We start from the raw sequence: 27000 nt of genomic DNA on the forward strand, positions 1-27000 counted from the left end.
CTCACTTTCAAATACTACTGAGAAACTGAACAAGCATGCAAGCATGCATCCCACTAATTGAGAAGCATTGGTTGTAGGGTGGGCGGCACGGCGGTCAAGTGGTTAGCGCGAGAGACCAGGGTTCAATTCCACCCTCGGCCATCTCTATGTGGAGTTTGCATGTTCTCCCTGTGCATGCGTGGGTTTTCTCCGGGTACTCCGGTTTCCTCCCACATTCCAAAAACATGCTAGGTTAATTGGCGACTCCAAATTGTCCATAGGTATGAATGTGAGTGTGAATGTTTGTTTGTCTATATGTGCCCTGTGATTGGCTGGCAACCAGTCCGCCTCTCGCCCGAAGACAGCTGGGATAGGCTCCAGCACCCTCACGACCCTCGTGAGGAAAAGCGGTAGAAAATGAATGAATGAATGGTTATAGGGTGACGTGCAGGGTTTCATTTCATATTGATATCAGTAAAAAAAAAAATGCATAAATAGACCTTACTCAATCTTGGTTTGGAGTAAGTGTGTTGCTTCCGAATGCAGACAGACACCACATCAACGAGTGTAGCTGTCTTGTGTGTTTGTTCTGAGTGTCAATGACCTGACTGATAAGAAGGAAGCAGACATGTTTGTATTTCTGACAGCAGGGGAACAGAAAGAAGGCTGAGCCAGCATGACAGAAAGTACAGACTTTTATGGATCGGCTTCATTTAACAAGCAGCTGGATGGTTAATCCAGCTGGTATCATGGCTAATGTGAGGTAAATAATCCATTGCATTTGGGAAAGAGCGTATTAGTGTGTTCTTTGCTCTTTATTAACAGTCAAAACACAGCCTTTATCGCTCTGATTGACACATGTCCCTAAAAATTGGTTGAAAAACCCCTCTTGAGTATCATCAGCCATCATCCAGGCCCATTGGCTTTTAATGCCAATTACACAACCCGTTCAGTTGAAAGAATGTATGGTAGCTTTTCTCCACATCTAAAAGGCTTTCACGTTTGATCCCATTTTCTTCCTGCCTCCCATAAATGATGCACTCTTTTTTTCCAAGTAGGATGATCTCGTTAACTGTGACAGTGTGAGCTAATCCGATGATGAGTTACACTTAAGGTCAAGACTTCTGGCAGTTGGCAGTGAAAGGCGGAAAAGTATTTCTATTTCTCTACCCCCCCTGTGTCATGTGCTAATGCTTACTTACTCGCTTTTCTGTATTTAAACATGAATACAAGCACACAGATCAGAAAGAATTACAGTGAAAACAAAGAGTAGAACACAGGCACAATATAATGAGATAAAAAAGCTCTATCAAAAGAACTATTCCAGCTAACTTTGGGTTAGAGGCTGGGTACTGGTCACCAGCCAATCACAGGGCACATATAGACAAACAATAATTCACCATGTTCAGTCACAATAATGTCAATATAATTTTAAATAAATACCTCTAACAGTGTCAAAAGTAAAAGACAAATATTTGATTCAGCTTTTGTAATAGATGCATCCATCCATTCATTTATTTTCTATGCCGTTTAGCCTCATTGGGGTTGCGGGGGTATGCTGGAGCCTATCCCAGCTGACTTCGGACGAGAGGCGGGGTACACCCTGGACTGGTTGGTAATGGATACAAACACTGTCTATTACAGGGGTCTCAAACATGCGGCCCGCAGGCCAAATGTGGCCCACAGGACACTAGTTTGAGGCCCCCGCCTTGATATGAAAGTTTAATGTTAGTGCGGCCCGCGCAAGTTTGATATGGATGCTGTATGGTATCATGTACCCAGAAAAAAATTATTACGTTTGATTAATGTTCATATTAAAGGTTAAATAACTGTTAATAGTTATCCTCCCTATCCGTGTGGAAGTGGTAAGTGTTTGGCTAGTTTAAAGGAAAAAACTTGGAGGCTACCGTTTAGGTCGCTAGCTCTCTAGTTTGCGAGTTAGCATGTGTCTCAAGACCCTGCAGTTGCGCAATATGTTGTAAATAAAAAGAGTATAAATGTGACTATAGTCGTGTTTTGTCATGTCTACAGGGCTCTAATAATGCTTTGTTCATTTTAATCTGAAAAAAATAATTTGTCTACCCACCAACTATATGTGGTTTCTTAAGTTTTTATTATTTGTCGTTTTATTATTATCATTATAATTATTTATTACTGATTGATTGATTTTCTTTATTCTTGATTTGTTTATTTTTTTTCATCTTATTTTGTGCAGAAAAATAAAAATTAAGATATCTGAGAACAGTGGAATGTTTTATCAGAGCTTTTATTGTAGAAAATCGGAACTAAAGCACTGAAAAAGTTTGTATATTTTTCTGTTTTTAATAAATGCGTTTTTTTTTTGGGAACCCTGATGCGGCCCAGCCTTGCCCAGACCCTACCTCCAGTGGCCCCTAAGTAAATTGAGTTTGAGACCCCTGGTCTATTGAGTTTATAGCAGGAAAAGGTTCATGGCATGCTGTTTGTTATTTTGTCCACTAGAGGGGGACAGTTTTCTGTTTATTTTTTTATGGTAGGCATCAAATATTATACAAAACCATATTCTGTAAGTGTTTCTTATTTCTCCAGTTATTTTTTTAATCATTTTAAAATGTTAATATCTGGACCTGGATTGGTGCACACACACAAAAACACATGCAAGTCCGGTTCACTACAGAGCTCACATCAACATCAGATAAACTTTTATTTGACGCATCAGTTTTTTCAGAGCTCAAATGCCAACAGCTGAAAAGATGGTTGCTATTAATGATTAATTCTTTCTGAATGGCTGTGACCACAACAGAGAAGCACAGCGGCATTCAATAGGCTGCGGGAACTGCTATTGTACATCTGTACTGCATGCTTTCCTCCCCAGGTGGAGGAGTTCAGGTGAGGTTGATAGGCGGATCGGGACAGCATCTGCAGTAATGCGGCCACTGTACTGGACCGTCGTGGTGAAAAGAGAGCTGAGCCGGGAAGGCAAAGCTCTCAATTTACCGGTCAATCTGTGTTCCCACCCTCACCTATGCTCATGAGCTTTGGGTCATGACCGAAAGAACAAGATTGCGGATACAATCGGCTGAAATGAGTTTCCTCCATAGGGGAGCTGAATGCACCCTAAGAGATCAGATGAAGGGATCGGTCCTCCGGGAGGAGCTCAGAGTACAGCCGCTTCTCCTTCACATGGAGAGGAATTAGTTGATATTTCTGCAGACTGAAAGCATGAAAAACCTTAAAACATTCTTGTCCTTTCAACCAACATAATTTGTGAATGAAGCACACTCATGCAAGTTGCCAACATGACAGGACATGCCCCAATAATGCAGGCTGAAAAAACAGTAGTTAATAAGGTCAGATAGTGAGAAAATGTCTCATTAGCACTGACGAATAGATAAGTAAGCAGCCTACACACCTTTTATCTCGGTTCCTACTGCGCATGCAGTGCCGGGGTTGGAATATAGCGATAATATGCTCCCCTGTGATTGCGTTTTCAGACCTCGACAAAAATGCACATACTAACTGCTAGTGAATGTGTTTTTATGTAATGGTAATGGTTTTATTTCATTTGAACATGCATCAGATTACAATTGAGTGCATCACATAATCAGTTCACAGTTCCACATGTCCAAAAGGAGTAGGAAGAAGCAAAGCTTATTAAATCCTACCCCTCCATCTGGTACTTTTACAATCAGTAACTGTTACATTTGTTCACTTCCTGCTTTCCATAATACAGTTTAAGGTATTTTTTGTTTTTTTTAATAATGTACCTCGTACCGAAGTACAAGGTGATATGAGCATCCAATGACATAATGGGTACCATAGTAAGTGTCAATATAGTGATATATATAGCACATCATGACTGGTTCAAGACTCTTCATCCTTGTATTTAGCAAACATCAACTGCTTGTATTGTTTCTTGAATTGGCTCATCGTTGTGCATTGTTTGAGGTCCTTACTCAATCCATTCCATAGTTTGATTCCACATACTGAAATGCTATGGCTTTTTAACGTAGTCCTAGCATAGAAGTGTTTCAAATGTAGTTCTTCCCTGAGATCATATTTCTCCTCTCTTGTAGAGAAGTATTGGATGACATTTTTAGGGAATTGGTTATTTTAGCCTTATGTGTTATTTTAGCTGTTTGAAGATGAACTATATCAGCAAGTTGAAGTATTTGTGATTTTAGAAATAAGGAGTTAGTATGTTCTCTGTAGGCGGCATTATGAATTATCCTTACTGACCTTTTTTGCAGTACATTTAGCGAGTGAAGATTGCTTTTATAGTTATTAGCCCATATTTCCACTCGATAAGTAAGATATGGTAGAACCAGAGAGCAATAAAGAGTGTGGAGTGATTTCCAATTGAGAACAAATTTTGCTTTGTTCAATACTGAAATATTTCTGGCCACCTTATGTTGTATATTTTTAATATGAGGTTTCCAAGCGGGCTTCACCCCCCTCGTGACAACTCTTAAGTTTCCTTATTTGCCTCTGTTCCGGTTTCCATGCCCTTATTTTGGTAACCAGTTCCTTTGTTGTTCCCTTCCGTTTTCCTTGCTCCTGCTCTTTTCACGCACCTGCTTCTAATTTCATTCGTGCTCTTTCTGTTGTGGCTTCATTACGAATTGTCTTTGGTTTGGTAGTTGCTGTCTGTTATCCTGATAAGACCACTTTTGTGTTACGAATGTAAGGAACTGAAACGAACTAGACCTGCATGCTGACATACTGTAAGGTAGAGAAGACAAGAGATAAGAGGATAGAGATTATTATATGCACAAACTGGCACGACCACATCCTTTCAGAACGCAGACACAATGCAGAAAGTGTGTGTTGAGAACGCTCCGTGTTCCTGCAACCACTGATTTACAAACAAAACAGCCTGAAAGACTGAGACCATTCTGTGTGGTGTGTTTGTTGGTGCTGAGACATGTGCAAACATGTTTGAAGGAGGAGTGGGAGCAAAACATGAAAAACAAAATACTGTAAGTCCAAATCTGCCTGAGTTAAAAAAAAAGAGGTTGCAGACAGACGGGATTGTTCGACCCCCTGCTTGAATGACCAAGAAAGTGACCTACAAATAACGAAGACATATTGAGAGCCATGGGATATGCAGTTTCAATAAAGAGGGTATTGTTTCATAGCCTGCATAGAGGTGTTGCAGACGTGTTCTTCTAACTCACACAGAGGAAGAGCTTCCTCTTTCACATCAGTAAAACACATTTGCCACTGATAAGGATACAGCCAGAGTTGTCATAAATCTGAACGGACCCACCTGACTAACAACAAAACAATACTCCTCTCTTTATCAGTCTTTGTCCTTTTGCTCTCCATCTTTCCACCCTGCTGCTCTCCTCCTCCACGAGGCTTAAAAGTCAATATTTGAGGATCAGTTGCAGCTTTCAATCACTTCAAAGAGCACAGAGCTCGGCTGTGAACATAGCCTTTAATATGCCGTTCAGGAAAAGAAGCAGAGGGGGTCAATAAAGCAGGACACAAGAGCTTCTTGTCGAGAAGTGTGTGTGCGTGTGTGTCTGGTACATGCAGGTCAAACATCTTATACATGAAGAAATACAGGTCAGGGTTTGTAAATATATGATCCAACAAAAAAAAACTCAGAAACCCTTCACGCATACACACAAAAGATCCCAAAGGGAGAGCTGCCACAGTGAAAATGAAGAATATCATAATAAAGCATTCATTAGTTTTCAAAGGTGGCTCTGTGTGAGGCTGCTGAGGCCTTCCTGTGACTGAAGAAGTGGTGGGTCTGTAAAGCAGGCATAGTGCACGCAGCACGCCGCTAATTACTCTGCTGAACTTGGCAATACAAACAGGTCAGTGAACATTTCCTGATACATTATAAAGGGTAAAGAAAACACAGCCTCATAATGTTAACACAAGTTCGCCTGGTTTTGAAATCGGATTGAAATGTACTCCTTCATTAAAAAAAATTAAAAAAAGGTTATTCTTTTACCTATGCTCCCAATGTACCAGGTCATTACTTATGAAAATACCTCCCCCAAGTCTTAGATTTTTTCCAATTGAACAATATTCACAACTGCTTCCACTACAATATATCAAATATGTCCTCATATGTCCTCTCATTTAGTACAGTGGAACCTCGGTTTTCAAATGCCCTCATTTTCATATGTTTTGTTTTTAGACAAAAAAATTTGCCCAAATTTGGGTCCAGTTTTCATACACTGTCTCGGTTATCGTACATTGACATAGACTTTCTTTATTGTCATTGCACAATAACACAGCGGTGAAATTGCCAATGAAATGTTGTTGCCTGGCTTGCCTGTAATAATAAATAATAAATAATAAATAATAAATAATAAATAATAAATAATAAATAATAAATAATAAATAATAAATAATAAATAATAAATAATAAATAATAAATAATAAATAATAAATAATAAATAATAAATAATAAATAATAAATAATAATGTGGTGAATAAATAGATGACATCAAATATGAACAATGTACAGCGTAAACAGTAATTTGTACAAATAATTAAAATAATTACAAATAAATAACAATTATTTAAGTGGCGGCACGGCGGTCGAGTGGTTAGCGCGCAGACCTCACAGCTAGGAGACCAGGGTTCAATTCCACCCTTCACCCTCGGCCATCTCTGTGTGGAGTTTGCATGTTCTCCCCGTGCATGCGTGGGTTTTCTCCGGGTACTCCGGTTTCCTCCCACATTCCAAAAACATGCTAGGTTAATTGGCCACTCCAAATCGTCCATAGGTATGAATGTGAGTGTGAATGGTTGTTTGTCTATATGTGCCCTGTGATTGGCTGGCGACCGGTCCAGGGTGTACCCCGCCTCTCGCCCAAAGACAGCTGAGATAGGCTCCAGCACCCCCCGCGACCCTTGTGAGGAAAAGCGGCAGAAAATGAATTAATTAATTATTTAAGTTTTGCGTGTGTGTGTGTGGGCAGGTAGAGCAATTACCTCAATGATCCAAAATAGATCCAAGAAAGTTGCAGTCTCAGCATTTCACAAGAAAGTGAGTAACACTATTGAATTCAAGAAATAAGTACTGGGAAAACAGGAAGGTGGTGGTGGTTGATCTCAATGCCACATGTGTTTTTGGGAACAGTCGCACCTTAAATGAATATAAAAAACACCTCAAATGTCCTTTCAGTTCTACGCATAGAGAATTGATTTTGACATGGAAAACTATAATTGTAAAAATTTGTCTTACCATTTTTGAGAAGCAACCACTGATGACATCATAAACAGGCAACATAATGTGGTTGACTTCCAGTTCTAGTTACCATTTTGTCAGCTAACTAATGGGATGCTAACAAGGAAGGGCTCTTTGTGACAAAAATTGGGGTGCTCCGATCGATCAGCTATCAATCAGTATCGGCCGATATCAGTGAAAAAAATACTGTATCGGTGTATCCCAATGCTTGGACCCATCCCCTTCGCTGATCAGCTCCGTCCCCATTGCAGCATCAAGTCTATAGCCACTGTCTCCTGCCCACTTTCCCTTCACAAAGCCAAAGTGTGTGTGTGCATGCGTGTGTGTAAAGCAGAAATAAGGATCCAGCCCTTTGAAGCATTGAAGCACCAATAATACATATAATGCACCGACGTAGGACCGATGCCAAAGCTTGAACTAAATAATCATATACAAATGAAAGGAAGATGGGTTGGAACAAAAGTTAAAAACAGATGAAAACTGAATGGAACAGGAAGTATAACAAAATAAGAGCATGACAACCAGAACTAAGCAATAAACATGGTCATAGATAGTCACGTATGATGTCATACCGGCTGTGACAATATGTGGTATTCAACACTGACTCATCACTAAGTGACAGTAGCGTTACTGTAATGTCCCAAATATAGCACCAGATTGTAGAACAATGAAGTTTTAAATGATCTCACAACTCGCTGCAAAAATATTCCATTTAGAAAAAAGTAATCCAACTTGACTCATCACGGTGGGGTCTGGTAAAACTATAATCTAAAACTATAATCATACTCTATGGAATGTATTTTTGTTCATATTTTGGGGTGCCTTGAAGGGATTCGTTGAATTTGCATTATTTTCTATGGGAAAAATGTGCGTGGTTTACTTATGTTTGTTTGTTTTTTCACAACTTTTGGAAGGAATTAATGATGAAAATTGAGGTTTCACTGTGAAAACTGAATTTTTCACTTCAACTATCAATGTTGTGACATTACCACGATGATGATATAGCCATGAAAGAAACTCATTCACACATTTATGCAGTGTATCGGAGTCCCACGCCACCAAGCATTAAAAAAATAAATAGGAATCTATGTGACTTCATGCTTCTTTTAGGGGAGTAATGATGCTGCAAAAACAAACTTGTTCCATCAACAAGATAAATCAATCCAATCTAATGTAGAAATGAGAAAAGGATTTGAAAACAGTAGTAACCCACTCGCTGTAAAAATTCATGAGCCACACATGCCAGGATGTTGTTGATAAGCAGGACAATTATGCCATTATGTACCATGTAGAGAATGACAGGATGAGGGGGAACCGCTGAAATAGGGGAGCACACACAAGGCTTGGTGTGTCTAGGATTTCATCAGTCAGACGACACAATAATCCCTGAAAGGAAATATTCCCTTCCTTCTAACTGACCGAGGAAGCGATTTCTAAATCAGAATTCGGAGAGTTCAGGAGAAGTGTTCCGGAACCTTTTCTTAAAAAACCTGAAATAAAGATCTTTTTCTCTATGTGATGTACAAGAGTGATGCCTGGCCTTATTTTAAGAAGGAAAGCCTGTTATGGGTTTGGGTTTTAGCACCAAACCACCAAATAGAGCACACATGGTTTCCGTGGGCAGCTCAATCATTGCTTTTCCTTACAAAAAAAAATGTTAGCTGCCTCGTCGACGTGACTGCACAAACATGACACTGGCATATCATTCTGCACTACTCAACATAACTCAGTAAATCTCTAAAAAGGGCATAAAAGATGTCATAAAAATCAGGTTATGGTTTAGGAGCAAGCTGTATCATCTCATCTAAAAAATGGCTTAAAGACAAGTACCAGCAGCTATAAATCTCCATTTCAAACGCACCCATGGGAGACAAGCCATGTAAAATGCTGACAAGTGTGTGTATTTTTAGAGCTCATCTCCATGCAGTGGGTGGCTGTAAATTGGATATTGTAGTATATGTGTGTGTGTGTGTGGTATCATTAGGGCATGGCAGTAACCTGGAATGCAGTGGCAACTTTGCATGGTGGCGAATCAACCAGATCAAGAGCTTTCTTTGAATTCTATATAATGTATAAATAAAGAATTTTCTGATTTCCTCTTTTGGGTGATTCATACACCATAACAGCACCATAAGCTCCATTCAAAGAGCCTAGTGGGCGGGACTGGCACATGTCAGTATTATTAATAGCCTATGGGAGAGTTAGGATTAGGGCTGCAGCAATCAAATATTTTAGTATCGATTATTCTACCAAAATTTTTGTTGATTAATCAAGAATGTTTTTTTACTTGGTTAAAGAGCAATAATAAATTTACAAGAAAAAATAAAATTTATACAAATTTCCCCACTGAGGGACGAATAAAGGCATATCTTAATCTTAAAAATACTACTCACTTTGGGTACAAAACCAAGCTGTGCAAAAAAGGCCAGAAAACATGCATCAATATTTAATATTATCAAAAAGTTTACTGGTAAACAAGTTTTGAATAATTCCCATTTAATAATAATTATTATTATGATTAATAATAATGGCGAGATATTTCCACAATGGACTTCATGGCACAACCGGAGTGACTTTTCTACATAACCTACACAAGGTAGCGGCTTCAAATACCATAGGTGACAATTGTGAAAGGTGTGTGCATCTTACTGCATGGTTGTTTTATCCATCAGCCACACCAGCAACAAGCGGGATTTCATTGTTGCTGCACAGCGGCGACAGCCAATCAGGAGGGGACTGCTATTTTGGTGTGTAAGTGCTGCGTTCCAATGGATACAAGTCACGGTGTTTAGCCGTTGTTCATTGCCTTGTCGCTTTCTCAAGCCTCTTCAATCTGCTACTTGGTCTTTTGCGTGGGTGACGTACGCGTATTGGTGACGTAAGCGATTTTTCTAATTAAGGTATTCAAATTATTTGAATAATCGTTGCAGCCCTAGTAAGGATTGAGCCCTGTGAACTTTGCCTAACAACAAAAAAGAGCAATTATGTTGCTTTTTTTGCTTTCCTCTTTATACAGTTGTACAGTAAACCTCGGATATATCGGATTCAATTGTTCCCACTGGTTTTGTCTGATATAAGCGAAATCCGTTATATGTGTATACCGGAAAATGTCCGTTTTACGCATATATCGGATTTATATCCGGTATATGCGTAAATCGTATATTATCTGTTATAAAAAGGCACTTCCTTGACTATGTTTCCAATGTACCTGGACGCGCAGGCAACGCTGCAAACGCTGCAAATGACGTCGTATAGCGGCCTGTCACGATTCGGCGAATCGGAGCGCCACGATGCGGCCATCCGATATATGCGAGGGAAATTTAATGGAAATGCATTGGAACGGGACTGGAGATTTTGTCCGAAATAGGCGAAATCCGTTATAAAAAATCCGATATATGCAATGAATTTTTATTAGAAATGCATTACAGAAAAAATGGTTCTTTTTTATCTGTCCGTTGTGAGCGAATTTCCGATATATCCGAGGTTTACTGTATGAAAAAGTTTGGGCACCCCTTATAATTTTCAAGATTTTCCTTTATAAATCACTGATTGTTGGGATCAAAGTATCAAAGCACCAAAGCACCTGATTAATCTATCTAGTATTGTTTGGATTTGGCAAAAATCAGATAAAGACGGCAGGCATTTAAGAGATATTTATGGGAAACAACAACATAAAACTACAATTTGCATACTTTGGATTTCTGTGGCGCTACAAAGCTGAGCTAAAATAAACATGTTTGTGGGCATGTTCTTGCCCACAAGCAAATGAAAATAAGACTGCATGTCATTAAGTGACACGAACGTGTGATTAGACAAGTGATGCTCTGTGGCTGGAAGATAGAAGGAATGGGAAGAGCTGTGGTGAGCCTGACTAGTTTGTTTCACTGAAGTCGCCCAAACGGTTGGATTTTAGAAGGCTATTTACCGAATAATCCAGCTTCCCCCTAAATCCTCATCCTCTGACTTCAAACACTGTGCAAAGACTTTCAATAGGATCTGGCGTCCTCCCAAACCTTCTCTCCATCGGTCGCTCATTCTTCTTCACTCTCTGTCCTCCCCTGGATCGACTATCCACAAAGCCGAGCCCAAATTCATGTGGGAATCTCAAGGAGGCCCCCGCTTTGGATGGGGCACACACATGCGCTCATATACACACACTCTGCTTGGAGGTAGTGACAACAAAAGAAGGCACGTCTGTAGGCCCGGTGCACAAAGAGGCGGCCAAATGAAAGGTCCTGTACAAAAGAGCGAAGGGCAGCTGTGTGACTCAAACCTGCATTTCAAACAAATCCACCCAAGCACTCAACATATTCAAAATACTCAACTATTTATCTCACAACCAGACAAACCTGAGTGAGTGCTCTTATTGCAGACAATATCATGATGCCACGGACATAACTGTGGTTAAGACTTGAACATTGACTTGGTCATTACACCTATAACAGCCTCAGATCATTTCTTTCATCAGGTGCTTCGTACCTGGTGGGGTGAATCTCCATTGGATGCATGTTCTCCAATTGCTTGCATTAGTTTTCTCCTCCAAACACCAGTTATTCATAAGTTTGTTAATTTGTTAATATGGGCCCTTTGGTTGACCAGTCAGCTCAGACATGCACCATTCCGATAAGGACAAGCGGTATAAAAAAAAAATGGATGAATGACTGGCATAGGCCAGCCTGATGATTCAAGCACTGATTAGTAGTGAAGCTGTGATTGCCAAGAAAGGCTGCGATGAAGCATGAGAGGGGTGGTGAATACTACGCTATAGCGTTCACTCAAAAAGACAAAGTATGTCAGATGCATTAAGGAAATAAACAGGTCATTTGCTCATTAAAGCAAAGTGCTGGATCATTTTGAGTGCTTGCTAAATTATGGTGCTATAAAAGTTAAGTGATCATCACAGTTGGTTCCAAGTTTTACTGCATTCCATGCAAACATTAACCTCAGGATGAGGTTCCAGGATCAAGTCATGAGCTTCCGCTTTAAATCATTCAAGTTGGAAAAAAAAAAAAACAGATCGGTATTGGATCATGACTGGATTAATCCATCCATCCATTTTCATGGATGCCTATCGCAGCTGTCTTCGAGCGAGAGGCGGGGTACACCCTGGACTGGTCGCCAGCCAATCACAGGGCACATATAGACAAACAACCATTCACACTCACATTCATACCTATGGACAATTTGGAGTCGCCAATTAACCTAACATGCATGTTTTTGGAATGTGGAGTACATGGGAGAAAAACCATGCATGCATCAAGAGAACATGCAAACTCCACACAGCTTTGCCCAAGCGGAGATTCGAAACCAGGTCTTTACGATCTCCTGCTAACCACTCGTCCACCGTGTAAAGTGAACAACAAAAGCAAGCACATTTGATACTACAGTAAACCTCGGATATATCGGATTCAATTGTTCCCACTGTTTTTGTCCGATATAAGCGAAATCCGTTATATGCGTATTCCGGAAAATGTCCGTTTTACGCATATATCGGATTTATATCCGGGATATGCGTAAATCGGATTTTATCCGTTATAAAAAGGCACTTCCTTGACTATGTTTCCAATGTACCTGGACGCGCAGGCAACGCTGCAAATGACGTCGTATAGCGGCCTGTCACGATTCGGCGAATCGGAGCGCCACGATGCGGCCATCCGATATATGCGAGGGAAATTTAATGGAAATGCATTGGAACGGGACTGGAGATTTTGTCCGAAATAGGCGAAATCCGTTATAAAAAATCCGATATATGCAATGAATTTTTATTGGAAATGCATTACAGAAAAATCGGTTCTTTTTTATCTGTCCGTTGTGAGCGAATTTCCGATATATCCGAGTCCGATATATCCGAGGTTTACTGTAGTATCATAGCAGTTGTTGAACTGATTCATTCTACTATTGTTTGCACCACTCTCAGTCCAGTATAAAAGCAAAGGAAGCAATCCAGATTCTCTTTAAATGGAATTTAACATTCACCCTCAGCACAAAATATCCCGAAAAAGAAGTCTATAAAAAGCATACTTTCCCAGTATCATGTAGGCAAGCAGCCAATTTGTGCCCAATATAAACATTTTACTGGGGGAACTATGATGGTGTAGTTACAGGTATAGGGCGAATCAGGGTTGGTCATAGTCCAATATCTGGGAACGGAAAAAAAAAAGAGTATTATAAAGAAGTGGTTTAGTGCCCGCTGCTCTAGTGCTACTTTTAGGTGAGGTTCTTTAACACCAGACATTAATCATACAGTAACATAACAATGAATAGACTGTTTATGTGATGTCTGCGGCAAATGTAACATGGTGGATGTTTTCCGACATTGAAAACAGAAACAAATGACTCAGCTTTATGAGAACATTTCCTCCTGACACACACAATCTCTACTAGCAATTAACAGTCCAGTGTGCTTTCATTTACACTCACGAGCAAAACATTGAAAAACATTGGAATCTAAACAATCAAGTAACAATCAAGTATTTCAAAAATTGCATTTTTAAATATTCATTCATTCATTCATTCATTTTCTACCGCTTTTTCCTCACTAGGGTCCGGGGGGGTGTTGGAGCCTATCCCAGCTGTCTTCGGGCGAGAGGCGGGGTATACCCTGGATTGGTCGCCAGCCAATCACAGGGCACATATAGACAAACAACCATTCACACTCACATTCATACCTATGGACAATTTGGAGTCGCCAATTAACCTAGCATGTTTTTGGAATGTGGGAGGAAACCAGAGAACCCGGAGAAAACCCACACATGCACGGGGAGAACATGCAAACTCCACACAGAGATGCCCGAGGGTGGAATTGAACCCTGGTCTCCTAGCTGTGAGGTCTGCACGCTAACCACTAGTCCACCGTGCCGCCCCATTTTTAAATATTGAAATACTTAAATAAATAAAGACAAAATAAGACAAATAATGTTTGTTTCCTTTTGCATGTGACCAATATAAAAAAAATTAATGTACACCATTACTTACAGCCTGTGTAATGCATTTAATGTAAGAGTGTGACATCGTTATTCTTGTTGATTGAACAATAAACTGCAGAGAAAAAGCCATAATGTGATGCAGAGCGTAGGATACATCTGAATTTTAGATAATATAGGTGAACACAGTAAAATAAAAAAAAAAACACATAGATACTGATGGCAAAGTTCACACTCATGAGAAGGTACTGCAGTACATCGCTGCATAAGGTATACTGCAATAGACAACAGTATAATAAACAGTGTAATTGTTGGAAATGTTTCCATCATTGACAAATCCATGAAGATTGTGGATGATGGGCAAAATTCCAAAATGCAGTTTTACTTTAAAATGCCATGGGCAATATGACCACATTGAATCTTGAGTATATGACAAAATGATTGAATACATTTTTTAAAACTAACATAGACAAAAGTATGGCAATATTCATGCAGTTTGTATTGTTTTTAATTATAAGCTACGGTAGTGTGGGTTTGAATCTTTGTCGTATGATAGGGGTTTCCATATGTTGTGTTGTTATTGTTGTTATTTTTGTGTCTGGTTTCGCACCACACTCAATAAAAAAGAACAGCAAGTGTGCCGAGAGCTGCAAAACAAAACCAAAAAGTGGATGAAGACATTCCTGCGTTCAGCCTTAAACCACAGTCTGTTGCACCTAAAACAGCACACAAATCTTTGTGATGCTCTGAAAAATATCTCTGTCATAGCTCTTTAATCATTGATGTATCAGTTGAGAAATGTCTAAGTCTTTGTACAGAGCTGTACTATTTTTAGTGCTCTTGTTTCCTTATGCAACATTCTTCAAGTGGGCTTGATGACATACTTTTGTGAAATGCCCCTCTATTCCTTGAAAGCCTCACAAAAGGAGCCAAAAAGTTAAAATTGACAACTGTATAACAACATTCTTTTAAAACGACTGGTCTACAACGACCGGTCTAGACTAACAGTGGTTTATGTCTCCAAGTTTTATTTGCCCCCCTGCCTGGCACGGGGTTGGGATGTTTGGTTGCCATGGGTGCAATAGAAAACTGCACAGGATGAAAAACTTTCTTGAAGCTAAGCTCAACAGGCTGCATATGCGCGCGTTGTGTGTGTGTGTGTGTGTGTGTGTGTGTGTGTGTATTGGGGGGGCAATCTGTAGAAACCTCAAAAACTAGATTAAAACGTTCCATTTTGACAAACTTTCTGACAGACTGCAACATCTGAGGAAATAATTCATTTGAAAATTGAATTTACTGCATGGAAACAGAGCTACGAAGCTGATGAAGTTCCACCATCCATGAGTCAATGTGAGATACTGCATTTTTCCGTGTTTTTTTATGACAACAATGTTTTCAAAAACATTCACCCTGCCGTAAACGAGATGTGCAGATATTAAGACGTCATACTGTGACTGAAGTAATGAGAAAAATGTCGGAATTAGCAGCTCATATGCTTGTTTTGTAGCGTATTTACTCTTTATTCTGACAGTATTGAGCACTTTTCTAAAAGGCCCTTAAAGATTGCATAACCGTGGTCCATTACAGACATGCCCACCCTGAAAACAGTCCCAGTCTGATGAGAAAAAACATTTTAAATGGCACTTTTTATGTTGTTTTTTTTATCTCCCCGTGCCTTCTGAGTGTTACACACTGTAATTTATCTACATTCTTCTAATTTCTTGTACCTCTTTCCCATCAGCTGCGTCATATAAAGATGCCTAATTGAAGGCTTTGCCAAACAAATGACTGCATTAGCCTTAACCTCCCTTTTAACTCATCACTGCTCCTGTCTGCGGTTTCAATGCGCTCCTGCTTGCTGTTGTTTCTCCAATTACAGTCCAGGCTGCCAATCATTTGAATAGTAAATCAAAAGGGGCTTTTTGCTTCTGTTGTTGAGGAAAACTGAAGAAAAACAGCTTGTTAGTCATTCTTTTTAACCTTGTAAATTGCTCTGAAAATGTATAAGTGGTATTTTTAATTACTTTTTGGATGATTTCCACTGCCATTAAAATTTGAAAGCACCTACAACAAAACACACTGTCGCCCAAGATGAATAAAAAAAACAGTTGACTCACATCAATTCGGCATCATTGAACACTCCCTGGTTAAAAAAGACAGATTAAATGCTTGTCTAGTGTTTCTTTTATGTTCACGGACACAACAAAACAGCTCTTTTCCACCCACTTCTTAGATCTAAGAATCTAAGAGTCCTTTTGTATATCTGTGCCTTCCCATACACATGTTGCCACTGTAACAGCCTCCGGCCAAACAATACTATGTGGATGGTTCTGTGTGTGGGAGTGTACGTATGTAAGCATATTGTGCATCATCTGCTGACAAAATACCGCCTTAAGAAACACAAATTTAAATGTGAAACAGCAACGTCACATGGAGCTGAAATATTAATACTCATAAATCAATTGTGGAAGGTTACCAACTCATAAGGTTGCAAATCATTCAGAAAGTAAAAGGGATGTTGTGTACTACTTGTCCTCGTTAGCGATGTCCTGATACAACTTTTTCACTTCCGATACGATATGATAACAACATTTCAGCCTTTAGTATCGGCTGACACTGGTACGAGTAGCCAGTCTCCATGTAGCGAGAAAGGTAATGTAATCATCGTCATTTCTCATAACATTACTGACCAGAATACTACATATAACTTGTCTTTCAATATTTTTGACTGATAAATACACCATAGTCAAGCAAAAAACAGTGATTATTTATTAACTTATTTTTTGAAAAACCACACAAGAGTGACCGTATTTGAACCGCTATATATACGTATATAGCTGTAGTCAGCAACAATAGGCACCAAATAACTTAAGGATGTTTTGAATGGTGTTGGTTGTTGGGGGGAGGAGGTTGGTTTCTCTGTGGTTTCACAAAGATCCTTGTGTTGTATTTTTGGGGTGTTGCTTCGGATGCGCGATGAAGTTTGTTTTGTTGTTTGTGCCACCGCAGGGTGCTCGTGCATGGTGGGTTTTGCAGGCGGTTTTGCACACAATGTCTTTTGCAGACTTTGACAGCGTGCCTGCTCCTTGGTTAGCACATTCTTACTGTTTATTAGCGCTGCTGGATATTTGTGGAAGTGCTGAAGCAGAGTCCGGATGGTACTGCTTCTATCGGAGTGCTGATGTCTGAGATTTTAGAGGCACGCCGATATAATCAAATAGTCCAGGGTGTACCCCGCCTCTCGCCCGAAAAAAGCTGGGATAGGCTCCAGCACCCCCCGCGACCCTCATGAGGAAAAAGCGGTAGAAAATGAATGAATGAATTTTACAGACTTTATTGCTTCTTGTAGAGTGCTGTATCATTCCATCTGTTGTTTTCTGAAATCCGCAGTATTTGTGCTTTTATTGTCAATCTATAAGTAATAATTAATAACAATAATACTTGGTTTCCTTTTTAATTTGGCTAACGTCAGCAGGATAAGTGAAAGTTCAACAGAGAGGAATGCCCGCGAGTCAGTAAAAAACTCAAAGAGTTTGTTTTGAACGACTCGGGTAATACTCGACCATATCTATTGTCTACTCAAACAACAACAGCAGAAAACCGATGGAAAAGTGGAAGATTTCACTCACCTCGGTGTGATTACTTATCGAACTGTTGCATTTGTAAGGGTTTCAAACTAAATGCACTGCTAATGTTTTCAGTTGACTCACATTTCTTAGCTATATCGGTGTGTATGTGTGTTGTAATTACTACTGGCATGGTATGCATATCGGAGCCACATGATTTCCAAGCCTGTATGAACTGAAATTATTCTGATGAAGCTGTCATCTATCCCCAAAACATTTTAAAACATATAGATTTTTTTTTGTTGTTGTTTTCATTACGTCGTTTTAATGGAGAAAAATCATTAGGAAGATCTACACTTGTAATCTTGCAGTTGTTTCATTGTTCGACGCCATTGTGCCACAAAGCTGAATGGAATCAGCTGCCGGCTTGTATGCACGCAGCCTGCTGGAAGCAGCTGCCAATGTTTGTTAACTGTTGAGAGTTGATGTTGACAAGGAAGTGTGTTTGGTTTGGCAGGAACGCACACTTGCTTAAACCCCGCAGAAGACAACGCAAGTGCCGCTCTAAGTATTTTCTAACAACTACTGGCAGCCTGACTGTGCAAATAAAACTGTTCTTTCAACAGTAGTGGAATTAAAGGAATAAGGTTATTTCAAAGAATACAGTTTATGATCAAGAAATCAAGAAAAAGAACGCTGATATTAACTGGAAGGCCAATTACATATCAGTAAGAATCACTGTTGTACTGCAATCACACAAGTTCAGTAGATATTTGGATATAATGCTCCTCGCTTGGGAAGTTTTTCGGTTTATGTCAAAAAATGTTGCCAAAATTGTGCTGTGCTGTGCATACATTTTCCAGTTTGCATACAAATAGTGCGTTTCTTGTTACATTGTTAATACACTCTATGAGGCCACCTTTTTAATATATTTTTATCACGAAACAACTTTGTTAGCTTGCTGATGAATGGAAACGGGAACCTGAAGTCATCTCTATCTGTCTATGACATCATCAGCGGTGGACTCTGTAGTTGTTTGCACAGTTGCACCACAAGCCTCAAAACTATTAACACAAAACAAATTATTATAGTTTTAAAATTATAGTTTTACATGCAAAATAAATCAAAATGCATAGAAATTATGAAACGGAATTAAAATGGATGAATGACCATTTACGGTTACATTTATCTTGTGTTATAAAGTTTCGGTCCTGTTCCATTATCATCAAATTACGGCAAGATACTGCAACTATTACATGTTATCATCAGTGCTTCATCGTCTAAATAGGTGTAGCCCAATGAAAACATTTTAAGCTACCTGATATTAACTTGTTTTCTGGAGTTATAATGCACAGGAAAGAGAAGGAAATATGTGTTCATGTTTCATATTAGGCTTGTGACTGATGGGCAAATTCCCAAAAAGGGGCAGTCCCCCTTCAAAATTGAAGGCTGCATGGATTCCAGTCAGTGTCATCAGATTCTTGCCAACAATGTTCAGAAGAATCAGTTGCGCCGGGGCTGGATACTCCCAAGAACACAATGACCCTAAACAGTGCTCAAATTCTACTAACAAGTACAACAAAGTACAAGTACAACGTTCTGGAATGCCCATCTCAGTCCCCAGACCTAAATATTATTGAAAATCTGTGGTATGATTTAAAGTGGGAGATGTTTTGGATAGAAGAATGGTCAAAAATACCTTCAACCAGAATCTAGACCAGGGGTCTCAAACACGCGGCCCATGGGTCAAATGTGGCCCACAGGACACTAGTTTGAGGCCCCCGCCTTGATATGAAAGTTTAATGTTAGTGCGGCCCGCGCAAGTTTGATATGGATGCTGTATGGTATCATGTACCCAGAAAAAATTATTATGTTTGATTAATGTTCATGTTAAAGGTTAAATAACTGTTAATAGTTATCCTCCCTATCTGTGTGGAAGTGGTACGTTTTTGGCTATTTAAGTTTAAAGGAAATAACTTGAAGGCTACCGTTTAGGTCGCTAGCTCTCTAGTTTGCGAGTTAGCATGTGTCTCGAGACCCTGCAGTTGCGCAATATGTTGTAAATAAAAAGAGTATAAATGTGACTATAGTCGTGTTTTGTCATGTCTACAGGGCTCTAATAATGCTTTGTTCATTTTAATCTGAAAAAAATAATTTGTCTACCCACCAACTGTATGTGGTTTCTTGAGTTTTTATTATTTGCTGTTTTATTATTATTATTATATTTATTTATTTATTACTGATTGATTGATTTTCTTTATTATTGATTTGTTTATTTATTTTTCATCTTATTTTGTGTAGAAAATTAAAAGTAAGATATTTGAGAACAGTGGAATGTTTTATCAGAGCTTTTCTTGTAGAAAATTCGAACCAAAGCAAAGTTTTTTAAATTTTTTGGTTTTTAATAAATGCGTTTTTTTTTTTTTTGGTTTTTTGGGGGGGAAACCTGATGCAGCCCAGCTCACTCAGACCCGAGCTCCAGTGGCCCCCAAGTAAATTGAGTTTGAGACCCCTGATCTAGACCTTCATTGGAAGCTATAGGAAGCATTTATTTCTGCAAAAGGAGGACCTACTAAATAGTCATTTTTCTGTTGGGGTGCCCTAATTTATGCACCTGCCTACTTTTGCTTGAATAATTACTGCACACTTTCTGTAAATCCTATTAAATTCATTCCACTTCTCATCTATCACTGTGTTTGTCTGCTATATGATATATGTACGTATTTAACTGAAATGGCTGATCCCAACAACCAGTGATTTATAAAGGAAAATCGTACAGCTTATGTACTTTTTTGTATATAGTGTATACACACACACACATACACATACATAGACTTCCACACCATAAAAAGCAATAGTGTGTCCCAAGACAATTTTGACAAAGCGTGTATAAAGCAATACTCGAATAGCATCAGTTTCCAGTGGTTTAAATCTGATTATTGTAATTTTCTAACTGAAGCCAGTTTTCCAGAAAAAAAAAGAAAGGTAATCTATGCCTAATACTCGTCAATGATGTGTTAACTGCCTCTCCAGTGCCACAAGGTTTAACTTGGACACAGTGTATTCAGCCCTAATGTAGGCCTCCTGGGGCTCGTTCAGGAGGAGACGACCTGTCTGATCTCTACATCAGAGTGGGGTGGTAGATGTGGAAGGAGGGACAGACAGCGCTCTGTGTGCTTTGAAGAGGGCCTTCGCTGCACACATATACACACTAACACTAACACACTGTTTTCAAAGCGCTCACATCACTTCCATTTAATACCTTAAACCAATGGTTGCCAAACTTGTTTTTTGCAACGCAACCCTTTTGGAATTATTTTTGTGTAGCATATGGGGTCATACCTGGAATGTAAAAAAACGTGGAAGTAGCCACAGCCGCGAGAGAATGTGCTGAAGGAAATACACTTCTTAGAAAGCAGCATAAAAATATAATTTACTTCCATCATAAACTTCCGTAACCATTTTCAAGTTGCAACTTTTTGAAATAATAATATAAAAACTGAATTCATTCATTCATTCATTCATTTTCCACCGCTTTTTCCTCACGAGGGTCGCGGAGGGTGCTGGAGCCTATCCCAGCTGTCCTCGGGCGATAGGCGGAGCACACCCCGTATTGGTCGCCAACCAATCACACGGCACATATAGACAAACAACCATTCACACTCACATTCATACCTATGGACAATTTGGAGTCGTCAATTAACCTAGCATGTTTTTGGAATGTGGAAGAAAACCCCACGCATGCACGGGGAGAACATGCAAACTCCACACAGAGATGGCCGAGGGTGGAATTGAACCCTGGTCTCCTAGCTGTGAGGTCTGCGCGCTAACCACTCGAGCGCCGTGCCGCCCAAAACTGAATATTTCCTTGAAAAAACTCTGGCGCCTGAAGAATTAATAAGGAAACATGTTCATCAGATCCCCACACCAATCCCGTCATCACGCCAGGCACGCCCCCCCCAGTTTGAAAACCACTGCCTTAAACTATCTCTGCAGGTTTTAGTCAGCTGACACTTACCATGAAAAGCAGCCACACTGCGCGAGATGAGAAACTTTAGGCTGGAGCTGGAAGTCTGAAGAAGGTTTTGGATATCCCTTCTTGCTGCCATCTGGTATCTTTCCTCCATCTTTTTGGTACAGCATGTCTGGCCTTTAGATTTACATACTTGAAGATCTGAGCCTAAAAAAAAACAATATAGAAGTATCAGAATAAATATATATTATTATGTATGAGTGACATGTGGCACTTTTCATTGTTCACATTGGCAACTCACGTTGACGCTCAATGAAGCCGTACAATCTAGCTTGCATGGCTGAGAGTGTGCAGCTGCACTCGCTGTCGTAGAGCTAACTAGCTAGCTAACTAGTAAGTGCTGTCACACTCATGCTAAAAAAAAATTTCACATTTATATGTGTAGAAACTCAGCTCCAAATTTCCGCGCGGCACACAAAGATAGCAAGTAAGCAATCAAGAGATGCTTGAGGCTGGAGCGCACCTCCACAAGCCCGCTGTGTGAGCACCGCTGTGGAGGCATGCAGCCAGTTCCCGCCTGTTAGGGGACACACACAGCATGGACACACTCATTTGTTAACGCTCTCTGCTGCCTGTGAAATAGATATTTAGGAACACCTATGCATAAGTTCCCACTTTTATCATTATAACAGCTCAAAGCAAAAACATTACACTACCCAGACATTTACCAGTGTTGCTTGTTGTAATGTTGACTAATCAGGCTTTCCAAAAATAAAAAAATGTTCTACCAATAAATAATAATAATAATAATTTATAATTTAATTTCATTAATTTAATTTAATAAAAATAATAATAATTTTCTTATAGTAAAGACGTGGAAAAACTAAACTAAAATAATGCAGTTTGTATTTGCATAACATTGTTGTTGCTTGAAAAATATAAACATGAGCACCTGTAGTGTTTCCAAGGGGTTTTGTCAGATAATTTGCTTTATGTGTTGCACACCAAAAAGACACAGCAGGTGCATGTGGTTTGCCAACAATACATGAAGCTATGAAGAAAAGAAAAGTTGACACACCTGGCTGTTACATCGACAGGAAGTGAAGAAAAAGAAGGAAGTGAAAACTGAAGAAAATGTGGAATCGGTGCAATCCATAAGTGGTTCCACTCTTCTAGGAAGACTTTCTCTGCAGGAATTTTTGTTCATCCACACAGAAAAAATGTTTGTGATGTCAGTGGTTAATGATGTTAGACCCGAGGGGGGTCTGCTGACTCACTTTGTCTGTTCTAGTTCAGGTGTTTTATCAAGTTCTACACCAAACTCATCCATGCTTCAACACAATATCATTGGAATTATAGAATTGTCCAAAACTTTCAAAAAAAGACTCACTGAATGATGATTGCAGTTCCATCCATGTAATGTAGATATACGTGGATAACATTGATGGACAAAGTCCATTCCTTTGAATGGCTTCCAGAGAAAATAAAGTGGATAAATATGTATGAAGTGATGTTGTACCCAATTTCTTTGAACTTCACAAAACAACGGTCACACTTTTTAGCAATACACAAGTGGTAATGCTTGACTGCGGCAAGTAAACCCAAACAGCTTGATTCTGAGAGATATGTTACAAAGAGGTGTGTCAAATTTTCCACAATGATTAACAATCTGTGTCCATGCAGAACAAATGGAACATCTTGAAAAGGGACCCAAAGCCCTGCAACTGGTCCTGGGACATGTTGAGACAGGCTGTAGAGGGCCTCCGCCAAAGATACCATCATCTCCCTGTGAGGTTCATCGCGATGTGATGGCGCATGTGGAGGAATTCTAACTTTTCCAACAATATCATGAAAGCGCTCGTCTATCTTGCTTTTTTCCACCCATATGCTACAGCAGGGGTCTCAAACTCAATTTACCTGGGGGCCACTGGAGCTAGGGTCTAGGTGAGACTGGGCTGCATCAGGTTTTTTAAAAAAAAAAAAAAACAGAAAAATGAATAAACTTTGCTTTGGTTCCGATTTTCTACAAGAAAAGCTCTGATAAAACATTCCACTGTTCTCAAATATCTTATTTTTTATTTTTCTACACAAAATAAGATGAAAAATAAATAAACAAATCAAGAATAAAGAAAATCAATCAGTAATAAATAAATATAATAATAACAATAAAACGGCAAATAATCAAAACTTAAGAAACCACATATAGTTGGTGGGTAGACAAATTATTTTTTTCAGATTAAAATCAACAAAGCATTATTAGAGCCCTGTAGACATGACAAAACACGACTATAGTCACATTTATACTCTTTTTATTTACAACATATTGCGCAACTGCAGGGTCTTGAGACACATGCTAACTCGCAAACGCGAGAGCCAGCAACCTAAACGGTAGCCTTCAAGTTATTTCCTTTAAACTTAAATAGCCCAAAACTTACCACTTCCACACGGATAGGGAGGATAACTATTAACAGTTATTTAACCTTTAACATGAACATTAATTAAATGTAATATTTTTTTCTGGGTACATGATACCATACAGCATCCATATCTAACATTAAACTTTCATATCAAGGCGGGGCCTCCAACTAGTGTCCTGCGGGCCACATTTGGCCCGCGGGCCGCGTGTTTGAGAGATGGTCTCATTTCCAACAACACACAATGTGGAGAAAAAGTTATTGCAGCCAGCATTCTGGCCTTGTTATCTAGCAGGATGGCTCAAACATGAAGAGGTCTCGGATTCTTGGAATTTCTGGTGCTTATTTTTCACAAGCTGACAGTCAATTATAGATAATCCACTGCATCTCTCGTTGCTGTTTGGATGCACTAATGGAGTGCTCGACTTCTTCTCTGTGTCAGTATGCAGATTTGGTGTTACTTGAGCTTATATGCGGTGATATCACAGGAGGCCTTCTACTCTGTTTATCTCAGAAATGAAAATGCTGTTTTTTTGGCCAGCAATTCTGCAAACGCAGCAGCACTGAGATTTTTAACCACACAGCTTTATTTAAGAGAGAGGAAGGGACGCTGGTGTTATTGAGGTCTCTTACAGGTTTTCATGTAATTTAAATGTGCTTCCATAACGGTTGCAGTGCTGGGCACTAAGATGTAGTATTAATGGTATATTTGCAAGGACGTTAGCTGGAGCATTTTTCACCACTCTCATTCCACAGAATAACGCATATTTATCCATGAAAGCTACTTATCCACTTTATAAGTAGCTGGGGGTCAGAGCTGAGACAACAGGTTTGACCTTTAAACAACACTTTTTCCACCCATTTGTTTTCTATGTCGCTTATCTTCACTATGAGGTCATGGGTATGCTGGAGCCTATCCCATGCGGGGTACACCCTGGACTGTTCACAAGCCAATCACAGGGCACATATAGACAAACAACCATTCACACTCACATTCATACCTATGGACAATTTGGAGTCGCCAATTAACCTAACATGTTTTTGGAATGTGCAAGGAAACCGGAGTACCCGGAGAAAACCCACACCTAGGAGTATGCATAAGAACATGCATACTCCACACAGAGATGCTCAAGCAGGGAATCAAACCCAGGTTTTATGACACTTTTTCATCCTGGATGGATGTTTGACATTGCACTGAGCAGCACAAACTATACCCTTGAAACTCCATTAGCTTATATATACATTCTCTTGTGTTTGAGTTTTTTCTGGGTTTTCTTCCTCTCACATCCTAAAAACATGCATATCAACCTAACTGGAGATTGTAAATTAGCTGGGATAGGTTCCAGCTAGGTAATAAAAATATTGATGTATGAATCTTCCGCATAAACTTACTGTGTTCAAACCAAAATGACAACTAAAATGAAATATGCAGCATATTAAAACCACACATAACTCTATCTTGGCTCTTCTATAGAGTTACACTTTGACAGCTGCATTATTTACATATTTATGGTTTCAGTATGCGAATATCAGCAGCCAGTAAATACATAATAAATGGAACAGAAACGTAACGTTAGTCACATACCTGGTCTGGGATTTAAAGACAGTAAGTGATTTGGTCCAATTTGCCTCAGTTGGAAAACTTTGCGTACTTCGTCACATTTTTGTAGGTTTCCAAAACCAATGCCGGAGAAACATGCCAACAGAAAAATGCTACTTGTCCACATTGTGAGAAATTTGCGATTAACAGGGAAAAAAGCCGTTCTGAAAAGATGTGTTCCGCTCAGGTGAGTCCCGATCACATTGTATCCTTCTAGGTGGCAGAGCCAAGGTACCGATCCAGGGAATAGCTTCGTTACATCCGCTCACAAAGTTGCGTTGAGGGCCGCTTGTCTCCAAAGTTACTGCCGGTATGCATGTTGTCCAACTTTGTCAGAACCCCCCGACAGAGGCGGTACCGTCATGTTACCTGTTTCCTGCTCCCGGGGACCCATGCTGGAACAGAGCGATGGCGTCACCTACTGGATAAACAGTGTAACTACACTTAGTGGCTTTTTTTCCATTCATTTCATTTGGCCATTGCGGTAAATGAGTGGTAGTTGTTGAGAGGTATAATTAGTTTCATATACACAACGTAACGTCAGGCTTTGCGTGACTACATTAATTTCATACTTTGGCACCACATCCAAAACGGATGACAATGCATTTTCATGTTTCACCACTAGCTTGTCATGCGTCAACATACTGGAAAGTATTAAGTCACAATTCATAGCTTGTTGCTAATCAAAATCCATCAAGTTTCTATGCCGCTTATCTTACTAGGCTATGCTGGAGTTTATTTCAGCTTTTTCAGAATAATGATATCTTACAGGTGCTTCCACAGAGACCTATGGCTAACTCATCTGGTGTCACTTTATCTATGAACTGGACCATTTTGTTTAACTTTTTTATGTATAACGTATATAATATATATGATTATATAATAAATATAATATATATAATGTACTGTGAGAGCTATATAAACAAAATTGCCCTCATTGGATTTTTGGAAGAGACCAACCAATCAAGTATTGGTGAAATTATACTACACTAAAGTATCCAACAACCACATTACACAGACAGAAGTCATTTTCATTTTTTAATTCATGTGAGCACAATTAAACATTTTAATCCACATAGAATGATAGAAAGTTACACACCAAAAATATTACAATACAAACGATAACTGTCACAGTTCATTTGTCTGTCCGAGCATATCCTCTTTCCTATACAGGCCGGGACAAGTGCAATACCTCAAAAGTATACAGCATTGCAACTAATCCCCACCTCCACAAGAAGGGACATCATTAACCGCATCATACATATTGACATGCAAACATATCTTGATTAGAATCTTGCAGGATATTTCATCCACCTGGTCAGTTTTGCATGGATTTGCACAGCAAACACC

The 27000-nt window shown here is 39.4% G+C and overlaps 1 protein-coding gene across 1 annotated transcript in view; it reads right to left on the minus strand.

Annotated features, from left to right (window-relative positions):
- The window catches only part of gpc5a (glypican 5a), a 131174-nt gene extending 105177 nt beyond the window's left edge, over window positions 1–25997 (minus strand). Inside the window, exons 1-2 of the mRNA XM_058089688.1 lie at window positions 25636–25997; window positions 21682–21843 (exon numbers count right to left, since the gene is read on the minus strand). Coding sequence (XP_057945671.1) covers window positions 21682–21843; window positions 25636–25777 — 304 coding nt within the window. The 5' untranslated portion in view covers window positions 25778–25997. The remainder of the gene's footprint in view (window positions 1–21681; window positions 21844–25635) is intronic.
- Between the last annotated feature and the right edge of the window lie 1003 nt (window positions 25998–27000).

The sequence above is a fragment of the Doryrhamphus excisus genome, chromosome 12 (genome assembly GCF_030265055.1).
Source record: "Doryrhamphus excisus isolate RoL2022-K1 chromosome 12, RoL_Dexc_1.0, whole genome shotgun sequence".
Taxonomy (NCBI): Eukaryota; Metazoa; Chordata; class Actinopteri; order Syngnathiformes; family Syngnathidae; genus Doryrhamphus; species Doryrhamphus excisus.